This window comes from Aspergillus udagawae (genome assembly GCF_001078395.1).
Source record: "Aspergillus udagawae IFM 46973 DNA, scaffold_6, whole genome shotgun sequence".
NCBI classification, from domain to species: Eukaryota; Fungi; Ascomycota; class Eurotiomycetes; order Eurotiales; family Aspergillaceae; genus Aspergillus; species Aspergillus udagawae.
The window spans coordinates 1,185,588-1,212,238 of NW_025091269.1; the positions used below are offsets into that span (position 1 = coordinate 1,185,588).

The 26,651-nt window shown below is 49.2% G+C and overlaps 9 protein-coding genes and 2 non-coding genes across 11 annotated transcripts; 6 read left to right on the top strand and 5 right to left on the bottom strand.

The window, feature by feature from the left end:
- Positions 1–190: 190 nt before the first annotated feature.
- Aud_008180 (U4/U6-U5 snRNP complex subunit PRP3) lies at positions 191–1,966 on the top strand (the record flags this gene model as incomplete). Its single annotated transcript, XM_043293057.1, has 1 exon — positions 191–1,966. The coding sequence occupies one exon, from the start codon at positions 191–193 to the stop codon at positions 1,964–1,966; it is 1,776 nt and encodes a 591-aa protein (XP_043148992.1).
- A 279-nt stretch (positions 1,967–2,245) lies between these two features.
- Aud_008181 (RNA-binding snoRNP assembly protein NAF1) lies at positions 2,246–4,261 on the bottom strand (the record flags this gene model as incomplete). The annotated part of the gene is made up of 1 exon (XM_043293058.1): positions 2,246–4,261. The coding sequence occupies one exon, from the start codon at positions 4,259–4,261 to the stop codon at positions 2,246–2,248; it is 2,016 nt and encodes a 671-aa protein (XP_043148993.1).
- Positions 4,262–4,528: 267 nt separating this feature from the next.
- On the top strand, positions 4,529–6,463 carry Aud_008182 (dolichyl-P-Man:Man(6)GlcNAc(2)-PP-dolichol alpha-1,2-mannosyltransferase; the record flags this gene model as incomplete). The annotated part of the gene is made up of 4 exons (XM_043293059.1): positions 4,529–4,587; positions 4,646–5,318; positions 5,368–6,162; positions 6,215–6,463. 4 exons carry the CDS (start codon positions 4,529–4,531, stop codon positions 6,461–6,463), a joined length of 1,776 nt encoding a protein of 591 aa, XP_043148994.1.
- Positions 6,464–6,952: 489 nt separating this feature from the next.
- On the top strand, positions 6,953–8,416 carry Aud_008183 (heme-dependent oxidative N-demethylase family protein; the record flags this gene model as incomplete). Its single annotated transcript, XM_043293060.1, has 5 exons — positions 6,953–7,151; positions 7,204–7,306; positions 7,355–7,407; positions 7,463–7,586; positions 7,651–8,416. The coding sequence occupies 5 exons, from the start codon at positions 6,953–6,955 to the stop codon at positions 8,414–8,416; spliced, it is 1,245 nt and encodes a 414-aa protein (XP_043148995.1).
- A 223-nt stretch (positions 8,417–8,639) lies between these two features.
- Aud_008184 (exonuclease V) lies at positions 8,640–10,556 on the bottom strand (the record flags this gene model as incomplete). Its single annotated transcript, XM_043293061.1, has 2 exons — positions 8,640–10,114; positions 10,205–10,556. 2 exons carry the CDS (start codon positions 10,554–10,556, stop codon positions 8,640–8,642), a joined length of 1,827 nt encoding a protein of 608 aa, XP_043148996.1.
- Positions 10,557–10,980: 424 nt separating this feature from the next.
- Aud_008185 (Mpv17/PMP22 family protein) lies at positions 10,981–12,031 on the bottom strand (the record flags this gene model as incomplete). Its single annotated transcript, XM_043293062.1, has 2 exons — positions 10,981–11,401; positions 11,463–12,031. The coding sequence occupies 2 exons, from the start codon at positions 12,029–12,031 to the stop codon at positions 10,981–10,983; spliced, it is 990 nt and encodes a 329-aa protein (XP_043148997.1).
- Positions 12,032–14,601: 2,570 nt separating this feature from the next.
- Positions 14,602–14,721, top strand: Aud_r0027. Its single transcript, XR_006253277.1, has one exon. It is a non-coding gene; the product is annotated as a 5S ribosomal RNA (ribosomal RNA).
- Positions 14,722–15,786: 1,065 nt separating this feature from the next.
- On the top strand, positions 15,787–15,906 carry Aud_r0028. The gene has a single exon (XR_006253278.1). It is a non-coding gene; the product is annotated as a 5S ribosomal RNA (ribosomal RNA).
- A 436-nt stretch (positions 15,907–16,342) lies between these two features.
- On the bottom strand, positions 16,343–17,246 carry Aud_008186 (uncharacterized protein; the record flags this gene model as incomplete). The annotated part of the gene is made up of 3 exons (XM_043293063.1): positions 16,343–16,437; positions 16,506–16,937; positions 17,012–17,246. 3 exons carry the CDS (start codon positions 17,244–17,246, stop codon positions 16,343–16,345), a joined length of 762 nt encoding a protein of 253 aa, XP_043148998.1.
- Positions 17,247–21,042: 3,796 nt separating this feature from the next.
- On the top strand, positions 21,043–23,033 carry Aud_008187 (MFS transporter; the record flags this gene model as incomplete). The annotated part of the gene is made up of 4 exons (XM_043293064.1): positions 21,043–21,415; positions 21,475–21,729; positions 21,785–22,579; positions 22,636–23,033. The coding sequence occupies 4 exons, from the start codon at positions 21,043–21,045 to the stop codon at positions 23,031–23,033; spliced, it is 1,821 nt and encodes a 606-aa protein (XP_043148999.1).
- A 2,340-nt stretch (positions 23,034–25,373) lies between these two features.
- hhtA (histone H3) lies at positions 25,374–25,969 on the bottom strand (the record flags this gene model as incomplete). Its single annotated transcript, XM_043293065.1, has 3 exons — positions 25,374–25,651; positions 25,712–25,819; positions 25,945–25,969. 3 exons carry the CDS (start codon positions 25,967–25,969, stop codon positions 25,374–25,376), a joined length of 411 nt encoding a protein of 136 aa, XP_043149000.1.
- Between the last annotated feature and the right edge of the window lie 682 nt (positions 25,970–26,651).

Genomic DNA, 26,651 nt, shown 5'->3' on the forward strand with positions numbered 1-26,651 from the left:
AAGCGGTCCACTCATGCTCACCCCGTGATTTACGATTGATTTGTTCCGCATCATAATTATCCACTGTCCATCCATTCTACCTGTACCACCTCCCGGTCCTAGCTACATTCCGGGCGTTGCGAAGTTTGTCTTGTCACCTCTCACATATCATTCCTCAGTCATTTGTGGGTGAGTGGAACGTGGTTGAGTCATGGCGGACGTGTCTGGCAACATACTGAAGCGGCCTCATCCCGAGGATGAAGACAATAACGCACAGAAAAGAACTCGTTCCAACAATGGCTCGCCGTTGCCAACTCAAGGAGGCAACGCTGCCACTGGGAAGGTGGACATCGAGAAGATGGTGGCGGAAGCAAGAGCGAAGGCAGAGGCTGTGCGCGCCAGACTTCAGGCCGCCAGAGGCGGAGCTCCAGCGCTCACACCAGCAGCTGCAAGCCCAAGTCCTACACCTCCTCCCGCTACCTCAGCAATGTCGAAGCTAGAACAAATGAAAGCGAGAGTTGCAGCAGCTACCGGACGTGCCAACGCGGCTGCTCAGCAACGGACTCCTATTCCACCTCCTCCTCCACCTCCTCCCTTCGACGATGACGATGGTTCGTCACGGGCCCGCGGCGGTCTGGATGTTGGCCTTCATCCTGCGCTTCTCTCAGATACTACAGATTTTCGAAGTGGTAAAGGACGGCCGTCAGCTCAGTCCAAGTTCGGGACGAGCCATCGGACAGACTCTCCAATGCCTGGCACGAAGGATCGGGCTGGACTCGATTTGTCAGGGCCTTCGCTCGAAGAGATCAAGAGTAATCCCTACTTTGATCCAAGCCTTGGTCCTAAAGCTACTATCGCGAAGCCCAGACAATCACGGCAACTGATATTCAATCAAAAGGGCAAATACATACAGCAGGCGGCAGCTTTACGTCGGCAAGCCCAACTAGAGGATATGAAAAGGCGCATCGCAGAAAGAGCACGACAGGCTGGTATTGATGAGGATTTGGATGTCGAGAAAGCATTCCTTGTGCCTGCGCCTCCGGCCATCGAATGGTGGGACGAGGGTTTGGTGAATGGCAACGATTACTCTGCTATCGATGATGAACGCAACCTCAAGATCGACACACCCGATTCTATCGTCACTGTCTACGTCCAGCATCCGGTTTTCCTCGAACCTCCTCAGGAGAAGCATATGCCCGGACAAAAGCCCATGTATCTTACACCGAAAGAACAGGCAAAGATTCGGCGTCAGCGACGAATGGCCGATCTCAAAGAGCAACAAGCGAAGATCCGATTGGGTCTCGAACCGGCTCCTCCGCCAAAGGTCAAGAAATCTAATCTCATGCGGGTTCTAGGCGAAGAGGCTGTCAAAGACCCCACTGCAGTTGAGGCGCGTGTGACCCGAGAGATTGCAGAGCGTCGCGAAAAGCACGAGTCTACAAATGAGGCTCGGAAATTGACAAAGGAGCAAAGGAGAGAGAAAATTGCCCAGCAACAGGAGAAAGATGCTGAAATGGGTATCTATGTCTCCGTGTACCGAATTGACAGTCTTGCAAATGGGCGTCATCGTTTTAAAATCAGCAAGAACGCCGAACAGAACGCGCTCACAGGAGTCTGCATCATGCATCCTCGGTTCAATCTAGTCATTGTAGAGGGTGGTTCCCACTCTATCAACAATTACAGGAAATTAATGTTGAATCGGATTGACTGGACAGAGAATACGGGGCCAAACGGTGTGCGAGAAGGCAATCGCGAAGCCTCTGCCTCTTGGCTGTCAGCAGAAGACGAGAAAACCGGCGCATTGAAGGATCTCAGCTCCAACACATGCAGCCTCCTATGGGAAGGCCAAGCTAAAGCCCGTTCATTCAGGAAATGGTTGGGTGCTCGTGTTTGTGAGACAGACTCGCAAGCGAAGGAAGTTTTGACTCGAGCAAAGATGGAGAACTTTTGGGTCCTGGCAAAAAGTGCGAAGCCCAAGGAATTGTAAATCGCTGAAGCTATCGTTTCTAGTCTTATTGCGAAGAGACTTCATGACAGAGATGTGATCTGTTAGAAGCATTGTAATTTAGAAGTAAAGCAACATCATGATGAGCTACAACCATCTAGAGCAACTGTCCTGTACAATCAACAAACACCCAAGGAACACACGATTTTATGAGGCAACTTTTGAATCCCACCCAATGCAAAATTCATTATGCAAACCCTGATGCCATCCATAGCCCAAGAAGAATAAGAAGTACTAGAAGATCCAGATGATATCAAATTATTATGAGCGCGGCGGCCCTTGATTCGCGTTGCTCAGATGCCGCAAGAGATCCAACTGAGCCTTGACCTGATCGAAATTCATTGTAGGATTCTGCACCTGAGGCTGTCCAGAGGTATGTTGTTGTGGCTGCTGTTGTTGCTGCTGCTGCTGCATTGCAGCTAAAAATAGAGGGTTGATGGCAGGGAAATTTTGGTAGGGGTTCGGCTGCTGATAAGCTTGTTGGAAAGGCATTTGGAAGTTGAATTGTGTCGGTAAAGCGCCTGGAGAAAATGCTTGCTGAGGCTGCTGAGTAAAAGGTTGGAATGGAGCAAACTGCTGAGGCATGCCATAGACGTTCTGCTGAGCCGGAGGATAGCTCGGCTGCTGGTTATAGTTGGAGGGTTGAGCCTGGGCATCCGATGGTCTTTGCTGCTGAGAGTAAGACGGACGGTCGTGGTATGAGCCATGCTCACGAGATTCTCTTGAGCCTCCTGCACCACGGCCACGGTTGCCTCGTCCACGATCGGAGCCTCTACCACGACCCCTACCACCACGGAAGGCAGGATTCCTCGAAGATCCCTCGCCCTCGACAGGCACCTCTTGTTGACTCATCATTTCATGCAGATTCTTCGGGCGAGCAAGTGGAGTGTATCCGTCTTCGGCTGCCGGGGAATCGTCGTAGTTGAGCTCAGTCTGACTAAGTTTCGAAGGACCAGGTGGTCCTTTCCTGCCCCTAGACGGCCCGCCGTTTTCATTCCTGGCTTCCTTGCGCTCCTGTCGCTTCTGCTTCAATCTCCGCTTATACTCCGCCTCTGCTTCGTCATCGGAGAATTCTATCTCATCCTCGCCAACTTCTTCGTCATGGAAGTTCGATGCATCGCTTCCCTTCAATCCCTTCAGAGGCTGAGTGAAGACAAATGTTGAATGAGCCTCAACGTAGTACACATTCTTTCCCTTGGAGAGACCACGCTCCTCGATAGCGGCAGCGCTGGGGAATCGAACCGCATACAATGGATTCTCGACCCGTCCCAAAGTCTCTGATACCACGCCAGCAACTGTTCGATCTTCAAGGCAGAGCAGAGAACCTGCCTCGAGCACTTGGTATTCTCCGGAAACGTTGGCTGTGATAAGAAGGGTGTTTTCAACGATGGACTCCACATGTCCCAGAAGCACAATTTTCAGATCAGGTGTGACAGTGATTTCTGGAATTGGAGGGGCTTCCTCCGGAATTTCATTTGCGGTCCTCAGGTTGCCGCCTGATCTACCCTTTCCTTCCCCCTCATCATCAGAGCCGTTTTCCGCCATCATCAGAATCCGCGCCGTTTCCTCCGCGGAGAGAATCGGATAGTCCTCTTCGTCGTCACTATCATCGGAAGAATCGGTGGTAGAATCGTCAGACGATGATTCATATGGGGAGGAATCAACCTCCCATTCGGGATGCTCCTCTTCCTCCTCTTCAGCTTCATGATCTTGCAAACCACCGGGAGCTGCAACATTCGTATTGTTCTCATTGATCAGAGTCTCCTCCGCGGGCTGATTTTTGGCTTCTTCCTGCTCAAGCTGTTCCTTGCGTGGCTCTACATCCATCGGCTGGGCGTCTTCAGAAGCTGGCGCCGTCTGTACCTGGTCTGTTGTCTCTGTCGCATGCTGTGTATCCTTCTCCGTTATTTCCTTTCCAGTGGTCATATCGTGGTTCATTTCGTCATGCATGTTCTGTGTTGGAGCAGATTCCTCTTTCGCGGGTTGCGGGTCTTGAAGACTGTCATTGATGAGACTCAATCCTGGTATTAAAGAAGCAGGTTTAGATGATATTGCCGGCTCGCTAGTCATATCCGTATCCGTGGTATCTTTGTTCTCACTGCTATTATCCACTGGTGTTCCTGCCGTCCAGGGAGTGTTGTAGAAATCACTGCCATCGTCCACGGGCGTCGATGCGATGGGTGGCGTATCTTTCATGCAGGGTCGTTTCGCCGAAGGGCCTTCATCGTTGATATCTGAGGCGCCTGGAACATGTTCGGAGGGCTTCTGTTCAGCCATTGTAAGCCTCACGAATGCCGTAAAAATAAATCCTAAGGCGTTGGTAGAACAAAGTAGTTTGTGAAGAAACTGACTGTTCTTCACGGGAACACTTTTTTTTAGATCTGCCAAAAGTGCCGCTGCGGCCGCCGAACAAGCTTCGTTATCGTTATCGTGTCCGTTCTCATGATTTGTCCATTCCCAACCATAATATTACCTAGTAACGAAGTCCATCAATAAGCATCGCGTTGATAATTCTTCGAGTCTCTGTCCTCGAGAACAATCAGCATGGCTCCGGCCAGAAAGGAGACACAGTCAACAAATGGCTCTCAAAGGACAAAGCGACGGTATCTCAGTCTGAATGGCATCTCCCACGTTCCAGCTAACAATCTGTCCCCCTCGCAGCTCCCGACCAGTTCCTTTCTATCTCCCTCTCAACGTCACACTATATGTGTTCCTTATTTCCAATTTTGTCGCTGCGGCACTCGCTCCGATTCAAGACTGCGATGAAGTCTTCAATTTCTGGGAACCCGCTCACTACCTGGACCATGGGTACGGGCTGCAAACGTGGGAGTATTCTCCAGCCTACTCAATTCGAAGCTGGCTCTACGTCTCTGCCCATGCTGTGGTTGGCAAAATAGTGTTTCTTTTCTCGAGTAACAAGACAGCCGAGTTCTATGCTATACGATTCGTGCTGGCAGCAGTCTGCGCCGCCTGCGAGACGAGACTTTACTCCGCAATCTGCCGGACATTGAACCCCAGAATCGGCCTCCTCTTCCTGATCATTGTCGCTTTCAGTCCGGGCATGTTCCATGCTTCCGCAGCATTCTTACCGTCTAGTTTTACCATGTATACCTCTATGCTAGGTCTTGCGTCTTTTCTGGATTGGAGGGGTGGCCAGAAGACGGCACAGGGCATTATGTGGTTCGGTCTCGGAGCAATCATGGGCTGGCCTTTTGCCGGAGCTCTGATCATTCCTCTTCTCCTTGAGGAGGTCGCCATCAACTTCATTGCCGGCTCTCTTGGAAGTTTGTTTGTGGGTATATTCAAGGGCATTATAAGATGTCTGGCTATTCTAGTGCGCTCCTTCCGGCCCCTCCCTCTGCGCTTCTCGCTAACTGATACAGGGTGTTGAAATTGCGGTTGACTACTTATTTTTCCAAAAATTCGCCGTTGTGCCGTGGAACATTGTTGCTTACAACATTTTTGGAGGCGAAGGCAGGGGGCCTGATATCTTCGGTACAGAGCCGTGGACGTTCTACATCAAAAATCTGCTTTTGAACTTCAATATATGGTTTGTATTGGCCGTGTCTGCTGCGCCCATACTTGTTCTTCAGGCCATATTCCGTTCTCAAGCCACCAATGTCCAAACTCTCTTACGGACCGTGACTCTGGTGACGCCATTTTATATGTGGCTGGCCATCTTCACTGTCCAGCCGCACAAAGAGGAAAGGTTCATGTATCCCGCCTACCCTTTCCTTGCACTCAATGCGGCCATCTCCTTTCATATGATTCTCTCTTACGTCGGGTCAAGTAACCCTAAAGACATCATTGGGCGATTGTCACCGAAGGTCAAACTGACCTTGGTGATGGCTGTAATTCTTATGGCTATCAATGCCGGGCTGCTGCGAACTCTTGGTATGATCACGGCCTACAATGCACCCCTGAAAGTGATGGAACCGCTGCAACAGTTGGAGATGGCACAATCCGGTGGCTTTGTGTGCTTCGGCAAAGAGTGGTATCGATTCCCATCATCATACTTTCTTCCAAACGGAATGCGTGCGAAATTTATCAAGAGTGAGTTTCGAGGATTGCTTCCTGGAGAGTTTCCGGATGCCCCAAGCTACTCGGGTCTTATCCAAGGCACGTCACAAATCCCTGCCGGCATGAACGATCGGAACGAGGAAGACCTTGGTAAATACGTGAGTAATCTTCGCACATCTTAATTCTCCTTCCCAAGCTGACATGAACAAGGTCGATATCTCTCAGTGCTCATATCTGGTGGATTCGTCCTTCCTAGGACGAGCTGCCACGGAACTTGAGCCTGATTATGTGCAAGATGGATCAGAATGGGAGACAGTAACCTGCAAGGACTTCCTCGACACGTCCCAATCAAGCTTGCTGGGTCGATTGATTTGGGTTCCTGATTTCCCTATGATGCCGGCTCGTTTCCGCAGAAGCTGGGGTCAATACTGTCTTCTCCAGCGGCGGAAGACGGCCTGATATCACCACTATCTCTCTTAGTGTACATAATTCTCGAGCCGTTACCCAAGTTCGTGCACCACATGCGATCCCGCAGGCGAGACACCGAGTGGTCAAAAGAACTACAGGCGGCATTGTGACCTTACCTGATTTGGATAAGAAATCCCTTGCGTGACGTCCACCCTGAAGGCTAAATAGAGATAAGATATGTCTCCGCACGGATGACCCCCACGCAGACTTACAGTTTACGGACAAGCTTCCTGTTTGGCCAGTCGACGGTCGCATCTGATTAACGCAAATGGAAAATCATCTATGTCCTGTCAAGCAAGTCGCCTCTTCTATTGAGCTGCACAATGCAATGTGCATACAGAACATGGAGTGGCGGGGGTGGACTCTTATCTGTTCAGCAGTTGTACTCGTCTTCATATAATAGCAATTATCTCTGGGGTCTACGGTCATATGGGAATTCAGGTTACCCCTCCTCTTGATTCTTAGAAGAGAAATGAAATCATGCTTCCCGAACTCGTGCAACTCAGCCAGCTTCACATCAAACATGCAGCATCTCTGTGTTTGGTAGCAACGTTGATCTGGCTTGCTACTTCTGTGTTTCGCTTCTCGAACAAAGGAAGCGACAAAAGATTAGCTCAAGATCTCGAGAGGAAATCGTCTTCGACATCACAGATTCAAAAGCCAAACAGAAAACCCGGAGGTAAGACACGCCTTTAGACATTCGAAACTGTCGACTCACTGACTCTCTGAAGAATGGATACCCTCAGACTTCAAGAGGCCGACCGCCTCTCCATATCCAGACTGGGATGTTCATGCGACTAAGCCGATACCATATCGACCATTCAGATATGGCCCGTGAGTGGCTCCGGATGTTAACTCAAGTCTCATGACTGATCAACACAGGAAGTATTTTATCACAATGGGGTTGAGAAGCATGAAGTGGGATGAATGGATCGGTAAGACATCTTCACATACCACATCCATGGCCTCATACGCTGACAGAAGCTCTAGAGCTGGACAACCACTACCTACGGTATCACGCCGACAAAGCACGTCGCATCAAGGAGAGGGGGGCAAAATGCTGCAGAACCGCACCTGAGGCGATGGACGGTGCGATTGAGCTTCTGGAAGAGCTGTGCGTGCCAACATCCATGGTTTCCAAACAGCATAACACAATCTTACAATTTAATACAATATAGCACCTCCTACCTCCCCGAAAGATACCCTTCCATGTTCCGCAAAACCGCAACAGGCATCGCCAACACCATCAACGGCGAATCATTCAACATCACTCAGCGCCCCCTGCCCGAAGACCCCATGGCCACCTGCGCGCGGCTCATCCAAGACGACCTGGCGCTCATGTTCGAGAAGCCAGACGGCGAGTACTACCTGCTCGCGGGCGCGATTTTGCTCGCCGGCTTCTGGCGTCTCGAAGACAAATTCGGGATGCGTCTCTCCGAAATCCACACCTCCGGTGACGTCCCGGGTTTCAGGACCAAGCTCGAAAAGGGCATGATGAACTTTTTCCGCCGGATTCGACCCGAGGACCCCGTCCTCCGCAACAACTACTTCATCCAGGTCGACGACGAGCTCGCCTGGTCGCATAGTATCGGGCCCGAGGACGCGCCCGTCGTCTCGTGGAACACCGCGCAGAAGAACAAGGCCATCGAGCACCATTACTTCCGGTCGGAGAGACAGAGTCTGCGCCGGCTGCCGCGGTCCGGGGCGGTGGTGTTCACCATTCGGACGTACTTTGAGCCCATCACGGAGATTGCCAAGGAGCCGTATGTGCCTGGTCGGCTTGCCTCTGCGATCCGGAGTTGGGATGCGGATGTGTCGCGGTACAAGGGACGGGAAAGGTACGAGGAGGTGCTGCTGGAGTATCTAGATAAGAAACATGCGGAGCAGGTTGCTGCGGGCCTGGATATGGACAAGGAGGATGAAGTTCGAAGTTATCCTTTTTGATTTTTCCAATGGATGTTACCTTACGGCCCATCTGCATTTTCTTTTATACTACCGTATTTTGATATGCTCCATGAAACAATCTTGTCAGCGATGCTATATACACTCATAGTCTAGTAATCTATCGCTAAACATGCCCAGCAGAAAGCGTAGCCCAATGCAAGTCTATGCCTGATGTCACCCAAATGCAAGGAGAGCTGCACATTGTATGATTTACACGGCAGCATCAAGACCCTTCGGGGCCCTTTCTCCGTCTCGCCATGCTCCATTCTCTCTCCTGTCGCCAGGAGCATTCCTCGCGGAACTCGCATATGCGGCACTTCCATGCTTCCATGATCTCGACGCCCCGCGGGTCACGATTACCGCGCCACCAGTCCATCTGATCGGAGAGATAGGATGACATGGAGGTTGGATCGAAAAGGAAGCTACGGCTGCCCAGGACACGGGTGTGGAGGTCTGCCGTGGGTGCGGAGGAGAGATAGCGAGCTGTTAGGAGAGGTGATATGATCGTCGGGTATGGTTCTAGCATGCTAGGCTGAAATTCCGAGGGGACAGAGGGCGCAACGGAGACGGAGGGTTGCGGCGAGGGAAGGAAAGTAAGGCGGAGTTGGTCTTTCATAAATTCCCAGAGACTGGACAGGTTATTGTGTTCGAGGAGAATACTGGTTGAGTCCTGGCTTGCGGAGGGGAGGGACCCCGATGATCGGATGGACGGTCTGCGTGCCGCATCTTCGGGCGAGGGGATGAAGTCTGGATCGAATTCCGAGGCTGAAAGGACGTCGAAGAATTGATCGTTTAGGCCGCCGACTTCAGCGATAAAAGCGTCGGTGAAAGTACGATGAGGGTCTAGGTCGTAGCGGGAGGCGAGCGTCTCGATGGACACCTCATCGGTGGTGGTGAGACGGTTCAGCATGTGATAGTAGATTTGGAGCTGGAGCAGCGTCGGCCGAAATGACGTGCTCCTGACGGTGGGTATGGAGCCGCTGGCTCGCGTTTTGATGTCTGTGAGATAGACTCGAGGGATATTGAAGGACTCGGACGAGTGGGTGCTGGGAGGGTCCTCGACCAGCTCATCAGGCTCATCCGTCCATGTCATCTCTGACAGCCTCTTCCCGCCCTGTGAGGGCGCTAGCAGGTAATCTGTTAGAGACATCTGATACTCGGGCATTACTGCCCTAGAGGCCTCCACATCGGCATAGTATCTGGCGGCTGTCGCCTCAAGCTCTGGGTCTGGGCACTCATACGAGAGCTGGTCAATGACTCCATTGACCAGTTCACCATCCACAAGACCCCAGACCTCCAGCTCCCGGGTAAGACCATATTCTCGCAGCGTCCGTAAGCCCTGTATAACATTACACAGCCTCAAGGCCAACGCATCTTCCTTGGTTGTGATTTCCACGGGAACGGTCGTGTGCACCTCATCCTCGAGCGTTTTGTGAATAGTACTCCCCTGCTTCATAGCAGGCGTTCTCCTCTTCCTCCCATGCTTGGTCAAGGTATACCAGTACTGTAGCTCGCACCATGCAGGAGAGATCAGATCCGTAACGGAAAAGGCCTTGTTTGGTGGCTTTCTGAATCTTTCAATAGGTGATCGAAGGTCAGGCGCTGGGCTTGTTGTCGAATCACCGATCCATTCCCGTTCACGAGCTACGTCTCTCTCACGTTGTCTTTCGCGGCCTTCGATAGAATCCGGATGCTCCACTAAACGCTTGAAATCAACCGTCAGCCGCCTACTCAACCTCATTACACAAGACGACAAACAAATTGCAAGGAATCAAGGAATATCCTCACCAGACGCGGCGCAAATGTTGCCCGAGATCTGATCTGCCCTTGCCCCAGCAGACGTCGAGACCTGCCAGGTGTTGCGCTTCTGCCATAGAGAACTGGGCTTTTCACGGCCCAGTACCTTAGGCACCCGTTGACTTGCTGGAGCTTCAGCATATTCTTCAATATCAGCGACGGCACTGACTGTCGCCTGTACAGTTGTCGTTGTCGTTGCCGTCGCTGTCGCCGTCGCGGTGGCAGAGGCCTGGGCGGTCTCGTGTCCTGTGGCGACTTTGGCAAGCAGATCGTTCAGTAGCTGCTCTTCATCCGGGGTAAAGTCGGATCCGTAGTCGCTGCTGTCGTCCAAATCACCTGGCATTACAATGTAGGATGTCGGAGGGCAGAACACGCCCGTGATGATAGTAATGAATTCATGTCATGTGTGGTGAGAAGAAAGAGTATCTGATCTCTGATTGAGTTCTTATCGTGAAGCCACTCCGTTAACGTCATTTAGCGCATCCAAAATTGCTTGGAGCTCTTGGCGCAATTTTTACCTCTTATATCAAAACAAAAGTCTGCACTTATTCTTATGTCCGCTTAAGTGAATCTTCGTGATGATCGACTGAGAAGTTTGTTAATGTATTAGGGTATAATGTATGAAAATAGTTCTAGTCTATGTACTCGTTGAAAAAGCGACGCTCAAGAAGACAGGACAATATATCGTCTACTCAAATCAATCGCGCTTGCAAGTCTAAGATATGCAAAGGAGAGAATATGAAAAACGCAGTCGTGGGAAAAGTACCTCATGCGTTTATCGTTGTCGAAGGAGTAATACTGCCCGAGGCCAGCACATGAGACGAATGTTCCGACTCGGCCATTTCCGCCTCGACCTCCCTGGCGGCCTTCTGGTTTAACCAACTGAGATAGGTCTGCCAGCCGACGGCGATGACACCGGCGAAGATGCTCCGGAAAGGCGGAGACACGTACATGAAGCTGAAGGCCGTGACGGCTGGCCAGAGCTTGACACTGTTCGATATGCTGACGGGGAGAGCCACCTTCAAGCGCTCGAATGTCTCCTCCAAGGATGCGCCAGCGAGAAGAGAATGTACACTGAAGAAGTACGTATTGAAAATGGGTGTGAAGACAGCTTGTTGTATGGAGACTTTGGTGAGAATGGAAAGGAATTTGGACTGAAAATTGAAGTTGTTGTGGAGGAACATGAACCTAGCGAAGGTGGATCGCATCAGCCAGATGTGCTCAAGGCCAAGGGTAGGACAATACTTACCAGTTATAAGTCGGAATAGCAGATCCCACACCAACCGTCAAATGTCGCATAGTTCTCAGAGGATCGTACCCTCCACTCGAAGCGGCCTTAACCTCGCCATCTTCAGCCGAGTCTGCAGGATTCTCTTCAGAAGCAGCCCGTGGTGTTTGCGCCGGGCTGTCGGAGGGAAACAACAACTGCGCACTCAGGTCGCCGCACAGATATATTACAATAGAGCTGACAACCTGCGTCGCATAAGGTCTCCTTTGTTGTACTCTGGTGTATGATTCCGCCAATCTACCAATCGGTCCTGCCTGAATGGCCTGGAAGAACGTTCGCGAACTCGAGCGGGCGGGGGTGGAGGCAGCTGAAGGTGTGCCTGCGGGTGGACAGGTATGTGGGGAGGATGGCGATGTCGATGGCGATGGACCACTCGATCGCGAAGTGTTTGCTGATGTGCTGTTCTTCTCATGGACAGGATTAGGCGATGCCTCGGAGGAGTGGTGCCTTTGTTGTGATCGTTGTGGCCGAGTTGCTCGTCTGCTCAACTGTCTCACAGTCGCCCTTCCATGTTGCAAAAGATGACCCATGAGAGGCAATGGGATAGGTAATATCACAGTCTATAATCTGTATATGTGCGACACGCAAAAGGCAATCGTTGATCGATTGGCGATTTGAATCGACAAGGGCGATAAGAAAAGTTGCGCAAAAGACCGACGATAAGGCGCACCTCGATGTTGTTTCGGGTCAGCAACAGTGATCACCAGGCATCAAGTTAATGGCATGGAAACTCCATGAGTTCTAAAGAATGATATGAAATAAGCGTAGGCAAAAGGGAAAAAAAAAATATGTTGCTATATGTAAGAAAGAAATAATATTCATTTGTCATGCATAGAATTTGAGTCAAGAGATTAGTCGGCGCCTCAAAGTTATCCGCTGCCGAAGGACCGCAACTTTCCGATTTGGGGGTTTGTTTCTTCATCTTATCGCCGAGGGTCCGATGAGGGTCGAACCATCCAATCAACTTCACCTAAGTATTCAATCTTCGCCAACGCCTTGAGAGAAAGATAGAAGTCGATGCATAGTTCTGTGTAGAAAACTATCCCGTAAATCGGTATGACAGACTAATGTGTCCCTGCGCTGCCCCATTGTCTAACTAAACCACTCTCTTGCCATGCTTGCAAACCGCATATCTTCCACCTCAATCTCCTGATGGCCGGCGTGCTTTCTGGCAGATTCGGCCACTATCATCATCAGATAAGATTATGACACTGATTACTGCATATCAAGTCGAGACCATCTCACATTTGAACTCTCTGATGAGAAAGAATTCCGCAACCTCCTGTATCGCCCGAAACGCGAGCTTATGAATCTTCAGATGAGGACGGCCAAGATCATGGCACACCTGCCTCACTAGTCGCCGGAACAGAGGCTCGCTCGTTAGTAGTCTCGAGCCGATGGGGTTCCTCTCAACACCACCAATTATTCGGGCTGCTATCAATCAGCCCATGCGTCGTGCGAATCAGAGAATCCATGGGTAATTACAGCCCTGTCGTGGTGGCAGGAAGACATGGCGGCAACGCTGGCGGATTGCCAGTCCGTGGCTGCCCTTGAAACGCCGCATTCTGCGCCGGTGCCAGCTTGGTGCGCTCTTCATGTGTAGCCCTGGTCTGACTCGGACTCTGGCCATGGTCGATGAGAATGAGGGTGCGTTCGTCGAGAATGGATTAATATGCACGGGTAGGAATACTAAAGTGGTGGGGATGACTTAGGGAGGGCGCGTGACGAGATATGGAGTTGTCAAGAGACAGGGGAGAGGTAAAGATAGTAAAGGATGGTAAAATGCAGGCTTCGAGTGGAGAGCAAGATCTGAAAGCTGGTCTACTCTAAAGCTGGAGACAGAGAACCGTGAGGTGAGTTTGATATCAATACAAGACTAAGCATAGCTGAGATGAGGCGAGCTTCACACTATCCAAGGTCCATATATGAGTCGAATTGGTATAGACCCGGATTCATTATCAAGGAAGACGGATCCATAGTGCTTGTACCCTATATTATGAGGCCCCAGTGGGTGAGTGCTTGGATTCTGGAGAGCATTGTAAGCTCATATAGTGCAAGAGTGAGGTTGAGTGAAATGTTTGGGATAGCTGATAGTCGAAGTTACATGGGGTAGGCACCTTATATATCTGTGCGGCCTATTATCGTATATCTTCAATCCAACTGCAACATCAATTTCAATACAATGTTGAATGACATCTGGATATCACCTACTATTACATGGTCTTTATGCAGCCCTGTCCATATTCTTTCAAACATATACAATCTGAGTTCTACCACTGGCTTCCTAACAGTTGACGACACAAACATACTAGTCGTTCTATCACTCCGCAGTTGCCGAACTCGACGCAATATGAACAATGACTCTCAATACCAGCAGGTTCCTATCTATGGTATACCTAAATAATTATATAATACCCCGAAATTGCTCGAATAAACCGCGCTGTCAATGTCAGCGTCATTGATCAGGCAAGCCCAGTGTTCTTGGTCATCGGCGACCCTACCATGTATTAGCAAAATGTAACAAGACGCTAGAATCATGCCTACCTGGAGATTACTGCTTAGTTCAAACAAGTTCAGAATCCGAAGAAAGGGCAGAATCTATTGATGGGAATACCTGCTGGATCCGACTGCTCCTGCGGGACATCCTCCTCGCTCGTCTGGATTTGTGCCGGCCCTGACGCTGAAGCTGGGAGGTGCTCAAACACAGTTAAGTTTCCACCACGGGGCGCGACAGAAGCCAGGACGTGAACAGTTCAAGTGGAGCTTCTTCCTTTCTCTCGCAACTACAAGCTACAAAGCTTCGACATTTGAATTATCAGCTGCCTCTAGTCCATGGAAGCACAGAGTATCCCTGCATGCCGTACGCCCCTAAAGGAAAAGAGACGAAGCGTATGAACTGCACCCCGTGTCCTCCAGATACAGAAGCATGTTTTCAGGAAAGGAAAGATCTCCACAGTTGTTGACTGGACTATTGTACATATACACTGCTAAGTAACCTGGCTTGTTCACTCTATCAATCCGACTCAGGAATCCTCGAACAGTGTGTGGCAAGCACTTTTCACCTATGCTAGTCATAGGTTAGCCATGCTTCAAATCGACCACATACGACCACAGGGTGTGGAAAACAGGGCTTCCCGTCCGCTCAGCCGTACTTAAGCCACACGCCGGCCGGTTAGTAGTTGGGTGGGTGACCACCAGCGAATCCCGGCTGTTGTATGTTTTTGTTTTTGTTTCTTTTCTTTATTCTTTTCTGTCATCGGTGTATAGGACGTTGGGGTTCCTATGTCAGATAATGTTTGTTAGCATTGATGGGAAACCACTTTGCCATCTATAGACAGTAACTCACTGTGGGTTGATCAACTCTGGAATGCACTGTCTGTTATCTCAAGTAGGTATCAACTGCTGGGAATTTTCAGACCCTTTTCTGATGTCTAATATCAGGTATCATCTTTTGCTGCGTGTTCTATCATCTCTTGCGGATGCTTCCATTGCTGTGATTGAATTGAGCCTAAGGTGACTTTTTTAAAGCAGTTGGATATCACTGACCTCATCTTTACTATTGAAGTCGTCATCTATCGTTTCTTGGGTCAAAATTATCAAATGAGGAACAGATGGGGGGAAAGAAAAGGATGATAGATAATGGATACTGGACAATAGACACTGGATGAAGGAAACTGATGAAGGAAACTGATGAAGGAAACTGATGAAGGAAACTGATGAAGGAAACTGATGAAGGAAACTGATGAAGGAAACTGATGAAGGAAACTGATGAAGAAAACTGGATGAAAAAACTGATTGGATGATGGATGAGGGAGAGGAAGAGACGACAAGTCAAGAGCGGCAGCCAGCAGACATCACATTTATCTGTTACAGAACTGAACAGGACCAATGTTGCTCACTAAGTATGCAAAGGAAATCATATTTTGCTTTGTTGGAGGCTAAATCAGCAGGGGTCTACGCCTACAGCCGAAGCAGCCACAGAAACGGTATGACATGACTATATAGACTACGGACTTATACAATCTCCTCCTTTACTAGTTATAATGCACCGTTATATTGAGTGACTGTTTATGAGACTAGTTGACAACAAGTACCTTTGTATGATTTGTCTTTTATGACTTACCTGGAAACTTGATTGATGGCCTAGATGTATAAACTGACACTAACAGAATAGACTCTAATTTCGCTCCCACTAGAGAGGTACAGAGTATAATACAGCTATAGTCTTAGGTCTCTGGTCATGTCAAAACAGCAGCATATGAGTAATTCCAACTACGTTACTAGCACATACGACCATAGGGTGTGGAAAACAGGGCTTCCCGTCCGCTCAGCCGTACTTAAGCCACACGCCGGCCGGTTAGTAGTTGGGTGGGTGACCACCAGCGAATCCCGGCTGTTGTATGTTTTTTTTTTCCCTTTTACTCTTTTCTTTTATTTCACTTTGTTGTATGCCCTCACCCAGTTCACTTCACCGGAACTATAAAAGAGCGGGACGGCCTTGTTCGGGACGTTGAGTACGTGGACGAACCACCAACAACGTATTTTCCTCCGGCCCATCTAGGAGCCCGGACACTATAGCCTTCTCCATGGGCAGGTTGTTGTTAGAGCTGAGAACGAAGTACAGGGCAGGTGGCAGCAGGAGTCGGGCCAGGCTATATCGGGAGTCCTCGAGGCGCAAGGACTCCAATCGAGATGCTGCGACTTCAAACAAAAGGAGCCACCGGTAGACCTTGCAAGAGAACAGGCCTACAGAATCCAACCTGCAGCAACAAAATCCGCGTCGTTTTCATCCTGAAGACCCATTTTATGTCGACCAGGAAACACATCCAAACCCCACAAGCCTACATCCCGCGGGCGCCAGTAACCGTTCCATCCGTGGGCGCGAATACACGGTCAATGTAGCTAAATTCGTAACGCAAAACTAGATTATCATCCGCTGTGAAAAAGTCAAAGTGAGAACAGACAGTTTTTGTGTGTTCTGGTCCCAAAATAGATTGGCCAGACAAAGAATATCGACATTGACCCCTGCTGCGAGAAGTTTCCTTCCACGACGAGAAAGGTCAGTATAAGCAAGACGATAACTACTGGGTGCTGACCTGTAAATCACGTTGAATTTGGCCCGAATCAGGTCTCTCTCACTTCTGCGCATGGTCCAGAACAACCCTTTGGGAATGCTATACTGCGTGATACGCTTTCCTGGCTCTCTGGTACTGGGCGCATCTGAGGCCACCTTGACGCCGGGGATGTCAGAACCATCTCCAAAGCGGTAAATCCTCTGGCCCAGAGCGACGCCGGGAACGTTGGTGTAGGCTATGTAAGACACGAACCCGTCCGGGACCAGACCGTTAACATCTTGTTTTTCGTGCTTGAAGCCGACGAGTTGAGGAGTAAAATCAATCTGGTGATTGGCCAGGCGTTCGTAGGCTTCACGCTCCTCTTGTAAACTGTTAGGGACCTCGCCAGAAGCTTGTCTGCGGCGCGTATCGGGGTCAGAGCCTGAGTTCCCTTACTCGGGATCTGCATGTAGATTGTCACTCGTGCCTGTTGAGTCGGATCGCTAGAGCGGTGGCATTCAAACATAGCGATAGACAAGGAAGTGTCTTGGTAATCCTCGGATTCTTTCTCGCTCAAAAGCCCGATGCTTTCCTTGATTTTCACGGTCAGTTTCCAAGCAGAGGTTGAAGGAGAGGCGAATTGGATTTCCCTATTGAGCCAAAGCTCATCAGGGATGTAGGTATCATCCATGACTAGACGAGGTAGCTGGATGGTAGGTTAGTGGATGGTGGTAGATGTAAGTCAAAGTTGTCGGAAGTTGATGGTTATCACATTCATCGTACTGGGTACGTCCCGTGGAGGTATCCTGGATAAATGTCCGTCTTCTCTCTGTTCCACAGAAATTCAACGTTCCATGGAAGCCTTTGTCTCAGAACGTCATACCTACTATCTGACGAGCCAGTGTGTAATATAATATGCCAGGCACATATGTTATTGCACATGACGCTCAGACATGCAAGAGAGAGAAGGGCCTACCCAGGCGCGGACGTCCTCTGGTTCCTCCGTAGGAGTTAGCTGGCAATAGAGATAGAGGGGTGTATGGTGGAAGATGAATATTAAGAACAGACCTAATATAGGACTCATCTCACGTGACAGTATATGACCTAACTCGAGCTGGTGCATAACGATCAGGTCGTTCTCAGGGTTCTTGGGTCAGTCTAACAAATAAATAAACAAATATAAATACACGCACTAACTGATAAAGAAAAGTAGAGAATATAAAGGAACTTACTAGATTAAGAAAGGTGCTTTAATATGAGAGCAGCCTGGAATAGGTCAATCAGTCTCTGCTGGTGCTTGACATAGCTAACATGGCTTGAGGTCAGGAAACTCCTGTTGGATAGCCTGTAAACCTTAGTTAGTTATGCTGCTGTCTGCTACCATTAATAATGAAGGGAGAGCTTACCAGCCAGAGCATTAGCACCGCAATTGGGAAAGCACTGATAATAATCATTTTCTTGGTTTTCCCATTATCGCCCCGCCCCGGTTCTGGATAAGTGTGCACAGCTCAACCCATTTAGTGGAATGTTCAAGGGCACGATTGAGATTCAATGCAAAGGTTGAGACTTCTGGCTTAGGATGCCAATCCTTGTTGGTAATCTGGTCTCCAGTCCCTACAAAATCCCTAGGCTGGTTCTGATCTTCGCACAGGGCTGCAATACTGGGAAGGTTACTTGTAAGGCGGAGGCGATATAGCGATCTCCTAAAACTGCTTATAAACTGAAGGTTGCGCAGCTTGGGCCTGTTCCATGGCTAGATTGCGTATTTGAATCGAGCATTGCGGTCATTGCACAGGTGAGCTCGCATTTTGAAACAAGACATCCATACAAGGCCAAGTACTTCATGAGCCTAAATGCTACGGTTCCGCTAATGCTGGTTCTTTTGTCATTTTCTAATTTCTACTCGTCCGTCCTCTACTAAGAAGGTGATAGAGGGTAGGGCTCGCAGTGGCTGCATCATGAGTAGGTGACCGCATTTACGTCTGTCGATCCAGCCATTGTCTCAAGAATCATCATACTGCTAGGCCAAAGTAATGCGGCGGCGGACGATCTTAGACTGTAGCAGTATTTGACATATTGTCTTGAAAAGGAAGAGAGCAAGCTCCCGAGCAAAAAAGACTCGACGAGGAGACAGCAAGATCTCGAGTTCTGAGTTCGTGAGATTAGTTCTATCTCAGACAACAGTCCTGAATACAAGCAATAATATTAGACGAATTCCTGAATACAAGCAATAGTATTAGACGAATTCCTTTATGAACAAGTTGTTAGTGAATCGGTCATGCATTCTATGCTTGATTGCTGATCACAATAACAGGGGATATTTTAGAAGGGGGTACGTGCTATCGGTCTTCGATAAGAACAGGAGATGTGCCTCGGTTTATACCAACACTGCTTTGATTTGATTTATCATCAACATCGTTCATCTGAGACAAACTTACTGGGGTACTCAGGTATGGGATCATAATTTTTGAGTTGATTAAGAGTAATGTGTTTTGTTGGTCTGAATTGCTCGCTATGAGTTCCCATAAGTCAAAATGGTACTCATCAGACCGTGCTTCCTGCATAACGTTAAGTCGGGATGTATTCGTAGTGATCTCGGGAATTACAGATTCGTTCTACAAGCCTACGACTATGGTGGGGTCTGAGATCAAAATAACGCTAGATCTAGATTCGCCTGGCTCATACACACAGTTAGAGACTCCGAAAAGATGACACGAACTATATATGCTTCCACAACGTGCTCCACGCGAAACTGTCATTCGATAGTTATGCAGCCCAATAATTTATGAATGTATAGTATCAATTCATTGAGGTAAAATGAAAGTGGGTCATACAAGGGATAGACTGATAGATCCCCTGACACGACTCGTACACTAAGGCGTTGGATGGATAAAAATCTGGCTGCCTGACCGAAGTAATCTTCTATCGCGAACTCGACCATCCGAGGGTCTTGAAGGTTTGAGAAGGTTGAGATTGATTGATAGACGATCAACTACAAATGACGGCATGATCGTCTCCTGACTCGAACACTGGGCGATAAGATTTCCTACTGTACTTTGCCAAGAGATAATTCACATCTGGAACAGTATCTTGACTAGGCTAATGTCAAGCAAGAAAATTTTGGTATTAGACCCAATGCCAAGTCCGTGTCTGAGGGCTTAGCGTCGGTGGCAACACCAGAACCAGAAGCATCCAGGAGTTTCATGAACTGAGCCTCGGGCCAAAAACACCAGGAGACTTCCCTTGAGAAATTTCTATTACGTGGCTCTGGCAGATGCGATAAAATTATACGTGATTGATAATCAAGTGAGGACAAATATACAACTTTACACAGCATGGTCCTTAACGGAGATAAGCGGCATCTCAACGTAAGGTACTGACCTGTCTTGACTCTTGCGGAGATTAGACGATCAGGACTTGCAGTTGCAGCAGTGGCTGCAGGTTGTACATTGCTACATTACTAAGGAAAGTCTCCGTAGACGAGGTGCCGAGAGCCGAGTGCTGGGCGACGCTAGTCCTGAAACAGTCGGATTTATGCAAAACCCCCGGCACATTCGTCCCTAATGCGCATTGGGATCAAGGCTGATGATCGATGACGTGACGCTACAATTGAACTCTGTCTACCCTGTACCAGTCCATGCTCTGCAGTTTGATTCATACCCCACACAGAGGTGCACAGGCTCGCCAAATATGATCACGAACTGCTTGGTATTATTGAGACACCGACAAAAATTCATGTCAACCACTGTGCCTGTACCACCTACCTTGTGCTAATGATCCAGACCACGAGGTATCCAGCGTCCATGGATCTCGAGCTTCAATAGATGGCGGCCGCTTGCTCCACATCGGCCAAGGCCGACGTTGGCTAACGGACTAATGCTGTGCATAAACCCCGATTAATGCCATAAATTCCGGCTTTGCGACCCGGTGATTGGCCTGGAACGATTACTATTCCACTTCTTCTTTTCCTATGCGGGTCTATCTATGGATACGGGAGGGCGTTTTCTAGGGCCAAAGCCGGCAGGGGTCCGAAGCTAATGACTCCCAGTGACGGTACCATGAAATCAAAAAGCAGGGAGATAAAAAACTAGGAAAAAAGGGAAAAAATTAAAAAAAAAATGGTTGATACTTGAAGCAAGTTATATATGCATGCTGCTCCTCATTTTCCATCTTTCTTGTTCCGGTCTTCTTGAGTAACCTTATCTGTTATTGATACCCCATAAATCTCTTTTCCTTACCTACCTTACGTTTTTCTGTACATATAGTACAACGTCGACTATTTCCTAATCCAGAACACTATATACTTCACCATCCTCCGCATTCGGCGGTCAATATTCATACTGCTGGATTCCTAATCTCTCTTCATCTACCACGATCGCTATTTTAAAAACAAACAATCTCGAGTCCCTCTTACACTGATATATTCCACGATCAACCCGTATATATCCGCACCTCCGCTCGAGTTCCGCAACGATCAATCGCCCATCATGGCGACCGAAAAAGGGGACCAGAACCCCGAGAAGATTGAGCAGCCCATGACACAGAAGATTCCATACTGGCGACTGGTGGTGGATCAAGGCGTCCTCACCCAGCAAATTATCGACCATCCCTACAAAGGCTCGGGAACCGAGGAGGATCCATACGAGGTTGTTTGGATTGAGAATGATCCCCGCAATCCTATGACATGGAGTCAGCTGCGCAAATGGTCTTTAACCATGACTGTTGCGGTTTCGACGCTGGCAGTCGCACTGGTTTCTTCAGCTTATACCGGTGGTGTTCGAGAGATTGAAGCCGAGTTCCATATTGGAAGTGAGGTTGCTACGCTTGGTGTTTCCCTCTTCGTCTTGGGTTTCGCGATTGGTGAGTTGTTTCCAGTCTTTCTTCGAAGCCTACCTGTTAGAGGCTAATACAGTTAATAGGACCTCTGCTTTGGGCACCTCTGAGTGAGATGTTCGGCCGTCAAATCATTTTCACCGTCACCTATTGCGCACTCACGGCCTTTAATGCTGGAAGTGCTGGCTCTCAGAATAGCTGGACTCTGATCATCCTTCGTTTCTTCGCTGGCGCTTTCGGAGCCTCGCCATTGACCAATGCGGGTGGTGTCATCGCTGACATGTTTCACGCCAAGCAGAGAGGTATCGCGATGAGTCTCTTTGCTGCCGCTCCGTTCTTGGGTATGTATTTTTTTTCCCGCCATTCTGTATAAAGCGACATGCTAACGCTTCTCAGGTCCTGTTTTGGGTCCGATCATCGGTGGCTTCCTCGGAATGAACGGAGGATGGCGATGGGTCATGGGCTTCCTGGGTGCCTTCTCTGGCGCGGTTTGGATTATCTGCACTCTTTTCGTTCCCGAGACCTATGCACCTGTTCTCCTTCGTCGCCGCGCCGAGAAGTTGTCAAAGCACACCGGTAAAGTGTACGTCAGCAAGATCGACATTGACCAGGGCAGAGTTACTCTCAAGGAAGCTTTCAAGACTGCGCTTTCTCGCCCATGGATTCTGCTTTTCAAGGAACCGATCGTCTTCCTCCTGAGTTTGTACATGGCCATCATTTATGGAACGCTCTACATGCTCTTCTCTGCCTACCCGATCGTCTTTCAGGGAGTCCGTCATTGGAACCAAGGCGTTGGCAGTCTTCCATTCCTGGGAATCATGGTTGGCATGATGTTTGCTGTCGCCTACAGTGTTTGGGACAACAAACGTTATGTCCAGGTTCAAGAGAGGCACGGTGGGTTCGCTCCCCCCGAGGCACGCCTGCCGCCCACCTTGATTGCTTCGATTGCCATCCCTATTGGACTCTTCTGGTTTGCTTGGACCAATTATCCGTCAATCCATTGGATTGTTTGCATCATAGCCGGTGCTCCGTTCGGTTTCGGTATGGTTCTGGTTTTCCTGGGCATCATGAACTACCTCATCGATGCATACACCATTTTCGCCGCTTCAGTCCTCGCCGCCAATTCCGTCCTCCGTTCTATCTTCGGTGCCGTTTTCCCGTTGTTCACTACCTATATGTATTCGGACCTAGGTGAGTTTCCTCTTTTGAATCTATCCTTGCTGACAAGGGGCTAATTGTGAAAACAGGAATTCATTGGGCGTCCTCAATCCCAGCGTTTTTGGCGCTTGCGTGTGTTCCGTTCCCTTTCCTCTTCTATAAATACGGCGCGACCATTCGTAAGCGCTGCGAGTATGCGGCCAAATCAGATGCGTTCATGCGGAAGATTGCGGAGCAGATGCAGCAAGCCTCAGAACCAGAGTCTGAGGAGACAGAGGAGCCGGTCTTTGACCGGACGGAGGCACCTGCCCCTGAGCTATCCGATGTCAGCGAGACTGAGTCTAACGTTGAAGAACTTCCGGATGTCCGGCAGATGCGCAGTAGAGCGTCCACGCGGACGGCTGCTTCGTTGCGTCGCGTCGTTAGCTATGAGGGAAATCCTTATGATATCGACCGTGTCAACACTCGCGAGTCGTTCAAGAAATGAACGTCCAGAGAACCTGTTCCCATCCGTCTCTCTCAACGGGCTTCGACCCTCAGTCGTTCATTTGCTCGATTCATAGTCGAGGACGCCCCAAACCTGCTTGACTTAGCAGCGTGCAGATCGGGCACATATACATATTTGTCGATACCGAATAATCCTTATTAACACGTGTCCATAATGCGCTTGTCAGTTGTTACGGCCAGAGCATATGCGCCTTGATTGTGGCAGGAAAAGTTTGTCCTTGTTCAGAAGTCATATACCCGACTGATCTTGACTCAGCTCATGTCTTGTTATGTTTGCATTATAGATGGCGTCTTTGCATTGGAAGAATATTGTTGTATTTATCATACAGCTAATCATATACATATATCTAATTAGAGATCATTGTTCATCCATGGCTAGTATCTTAGTTCTTCCGCAAGTACCGTCGCATCATCAACGCAACTAATGATGGAAATCATCGAGCAAAGGGCGGAGAATCTTTAGTGAAATTAAACGAGTACCCAGGAGAATTCGCCAGCATCTCTGCTGCAAAAACCATGTTGAGAACATCATGTCGCACGCTCGTCGCTCTTGGGTCATTGACCTCTCCTTCTCCAACCATGTCTAGCAAAGCCATAGTCATCATCCCGCTGGCTCGCAGGGGCCGGAAATCCAGCCTAAGGTCCTCCGCAGACTTTGGGCCAGAATTGAAGACAGTGAAAAACAAGCTCTATCGATTTTTGAGGAGTATAGATGTGGCCGCTGAGCGAAGATCTCTGCTGACGACATCTTTGCAAGCGGCTGACTTTGCAAGTAGAATCGCGGATAACGTCCTTCCAAAAGCTGGCCTAGTATCGCCATATCAAGTCGTTTTGATCGTTTGCCCTGTGGCTTTAGCTTGCTATATCTTTTGGGATGTTCTCCTTCAGGCTTTATCGAATGGCGTCAGAATTTAGTCAGTCTCGATATGGTCCCGATATCGTCGTTCCCAATGCGGTTCTCCTCATCCTCCTCGACGTCCGAAGAGTCATCTGTGTAGCCTAGGCGCTCTGCAACACATCTGCCGCTCTACATTGCTGCTTGCTATAGCTCAATCATCCGTTAAAGGCAATCTCGCACTTTCTTTGTACGTGGGTATGTAGAGACCTTTTCGTCCCGCGTTCACGTACGCTTCCGACCAACAGAAGATGCTTTTGGCTCCTAACAACTCACTAGGTCTAGCGGTCTTATTACCTGTCAGAAAGAGTCTATCTGGCCTTCGTACTGTTTACTACAGACTACTTGCAAATGATGATGACAAACCCATGGAACAGGAGAGCGACCGGCTGACAAGTTGTAACTAAGCCGTCCCTGTTCGTTGCTCCCGACCGAAGCAAGGCCCGCGCCGTCAACGAGACCAGTGGCGAAACCAGAGAGTCGAGACATGCGCCAGAGCCGCCTGGCTCGCAGATTTCTTTCCATCTCCCGAACAATATTCCTTATGGAGTATGCAAGGATAGAGCACTACGGAATTCCATGTATCGACTATGTATTCGACTGTACCGCTGAGGAGGGAACGATACAAGACTGTGAGATCGCCGTAGAGCGTCGTCGTCGTCACTGCTACTCCATGCCTCGTCAGTATGCCTTCCTGGCATCATATATAGCATCAACGTCATCATCATTCCATTTCCTAGTTTTTAGTACATTTTTCATACATTCTATCCTCTTAAGTATCGCAGGCACTCATGACTTGATCCACTCTATCCGTCTGTCGTAATAATTATGAGCAGATCGCCTGCGTCAAACAGTCGCCACTGTGCCGTCACCAAGTGCAGAATCGCTGCGGACATGGAGCGACTTCAATCGCCTATATTGCTTCGGGGAGCTGATGAGATAGGAGCACCATGTCGAAACTGATACTTTTTCGCGTTGTAACTATGAATTCGTTTGTCAAGCATGGTTCTACGATGACCTAGCATGGTAGCTAGCACGCGGGCGACTTGCGACCGTGGCACGTCACCGCTACAGAAACAGTGGCAGGAGAATAGTTGAGAATGATTGCAAAAAGATACGGACTGGGTTGAATTGATGTAAACATAGATATTCGCATTTCGCGTCTATGTCGCGACGTGGTGCTTCCCGAAGGACAGCAACTCGAGAGATCCATAATGTACATGAGCAAATCCCAGCCGCTGAATCGGCAGCCTACTATTCATCGTGAAGAAAAACTAGAAACCCAGTGCCGAACCCATTGATATTCGAAAGCAAGCAAACCCATCATGTATCGCCAGTGATCATAAAAAAGAAAACAAGAACCCCGTTATCGCCTTCCCAGAAGAGCCAACCGGAAAAAGACACAACTCATTAGATAGCATGCATCTAAGAGCGCTCACCGCGGAGACGACGGGCGAGCTGAATGTCCTTGGACTGGATGGTGACACGCTTGGCGTGGATGGCGCACAGGTTGGTGTCCTCAAAGAGGGAGACGAGGTAGGCCTCAACGGACTCCTGAAGAGCACCGATGGCAGAGGACTGGAAGCGGAGGTCGGACTTGAAGTCCTGAGCAATTTCACGAACAAGACGCTGGAAGGGCAGCTTGCGGATCAGGAGCTCGGTGGACTTCTGGTAGCGACGAATTTCACGCAGAGCGACGGTACCTTGGGGCAAATATTAGAACATGGTCTTGGATAAACTGGCACATAACATAAGGGACTTACCAGGCTTGTAGCGGTGAGGCTTCTTGACACCACCGGTAGAGGGAGCAGCCTTACGAGCGGCCTTGGAAGCGAGCTGCTTACGGGGAGCCTTGCCACCAGTGGACTTACCTATTGACACAGTTAGCAGGATGTTTCTTAGTGACGCGTGGTTGTTGGCCAACTGACGCGACCGTGATACGATCTTGGCAGAGGCCGACGACAACAAGAGAAACGACAGCAAGGTTAATACATACGGGCAGTCTGCTTGGTTCTAGCCATTTTTAATAATTAGGTTTGATGAGATTTGATGTTTTATTGATGAAAAAGTGATGGTGTTGATGAAAGATGGATGGTCGAAATGACGAAAGTGTCGTGGTGGTGAGTAGATGGAAGAAGGATGGAGGAGGTGGGTGGGGGGCAAGGTATTTGTAGTAAGCGAGAAGGGGTGGTGATCTGGGAGGGTGGTGTTGGGTTGCCAGCAAAAATGGATGGTCTTAGCGCGGTTTCTTTTGATCACAAAAAGTGGTCGGAAAGCAGCACACCATAAGTCCTGATTTCGGGGACTGAATTTTGGCAGGAACCATGAAAGTACGCAGAATGCGGGCGGCCCTTGCTCGGAGCGCTAAGCGAGACAGCTTCCCGCATCAGCCAATAGGAACACAGGATCACTGATATAGAATGTCACCCCAGAACGTCTTGATCCCAACCACAAGTGTAGAATGTCAAGTATTTCGATCATCTGGAATTCTTCTAATAGTACTTAGGAATTTTTCTAATTATTTTACAACTCTGATCAGACAGAGTGAGCGACATTCCGTGAGGATCAAGGCATTCCCAACGGGATCAATCACTGTTCCGTCACGCTGCCGAGAGATCAAACCCGCTGCGAGGATCCTCACTTCTGATTGGTCGATCCCTCTCTTAGCGTGTGATTCCAGTAGCCTCCCCGCGCTCCTCTTTC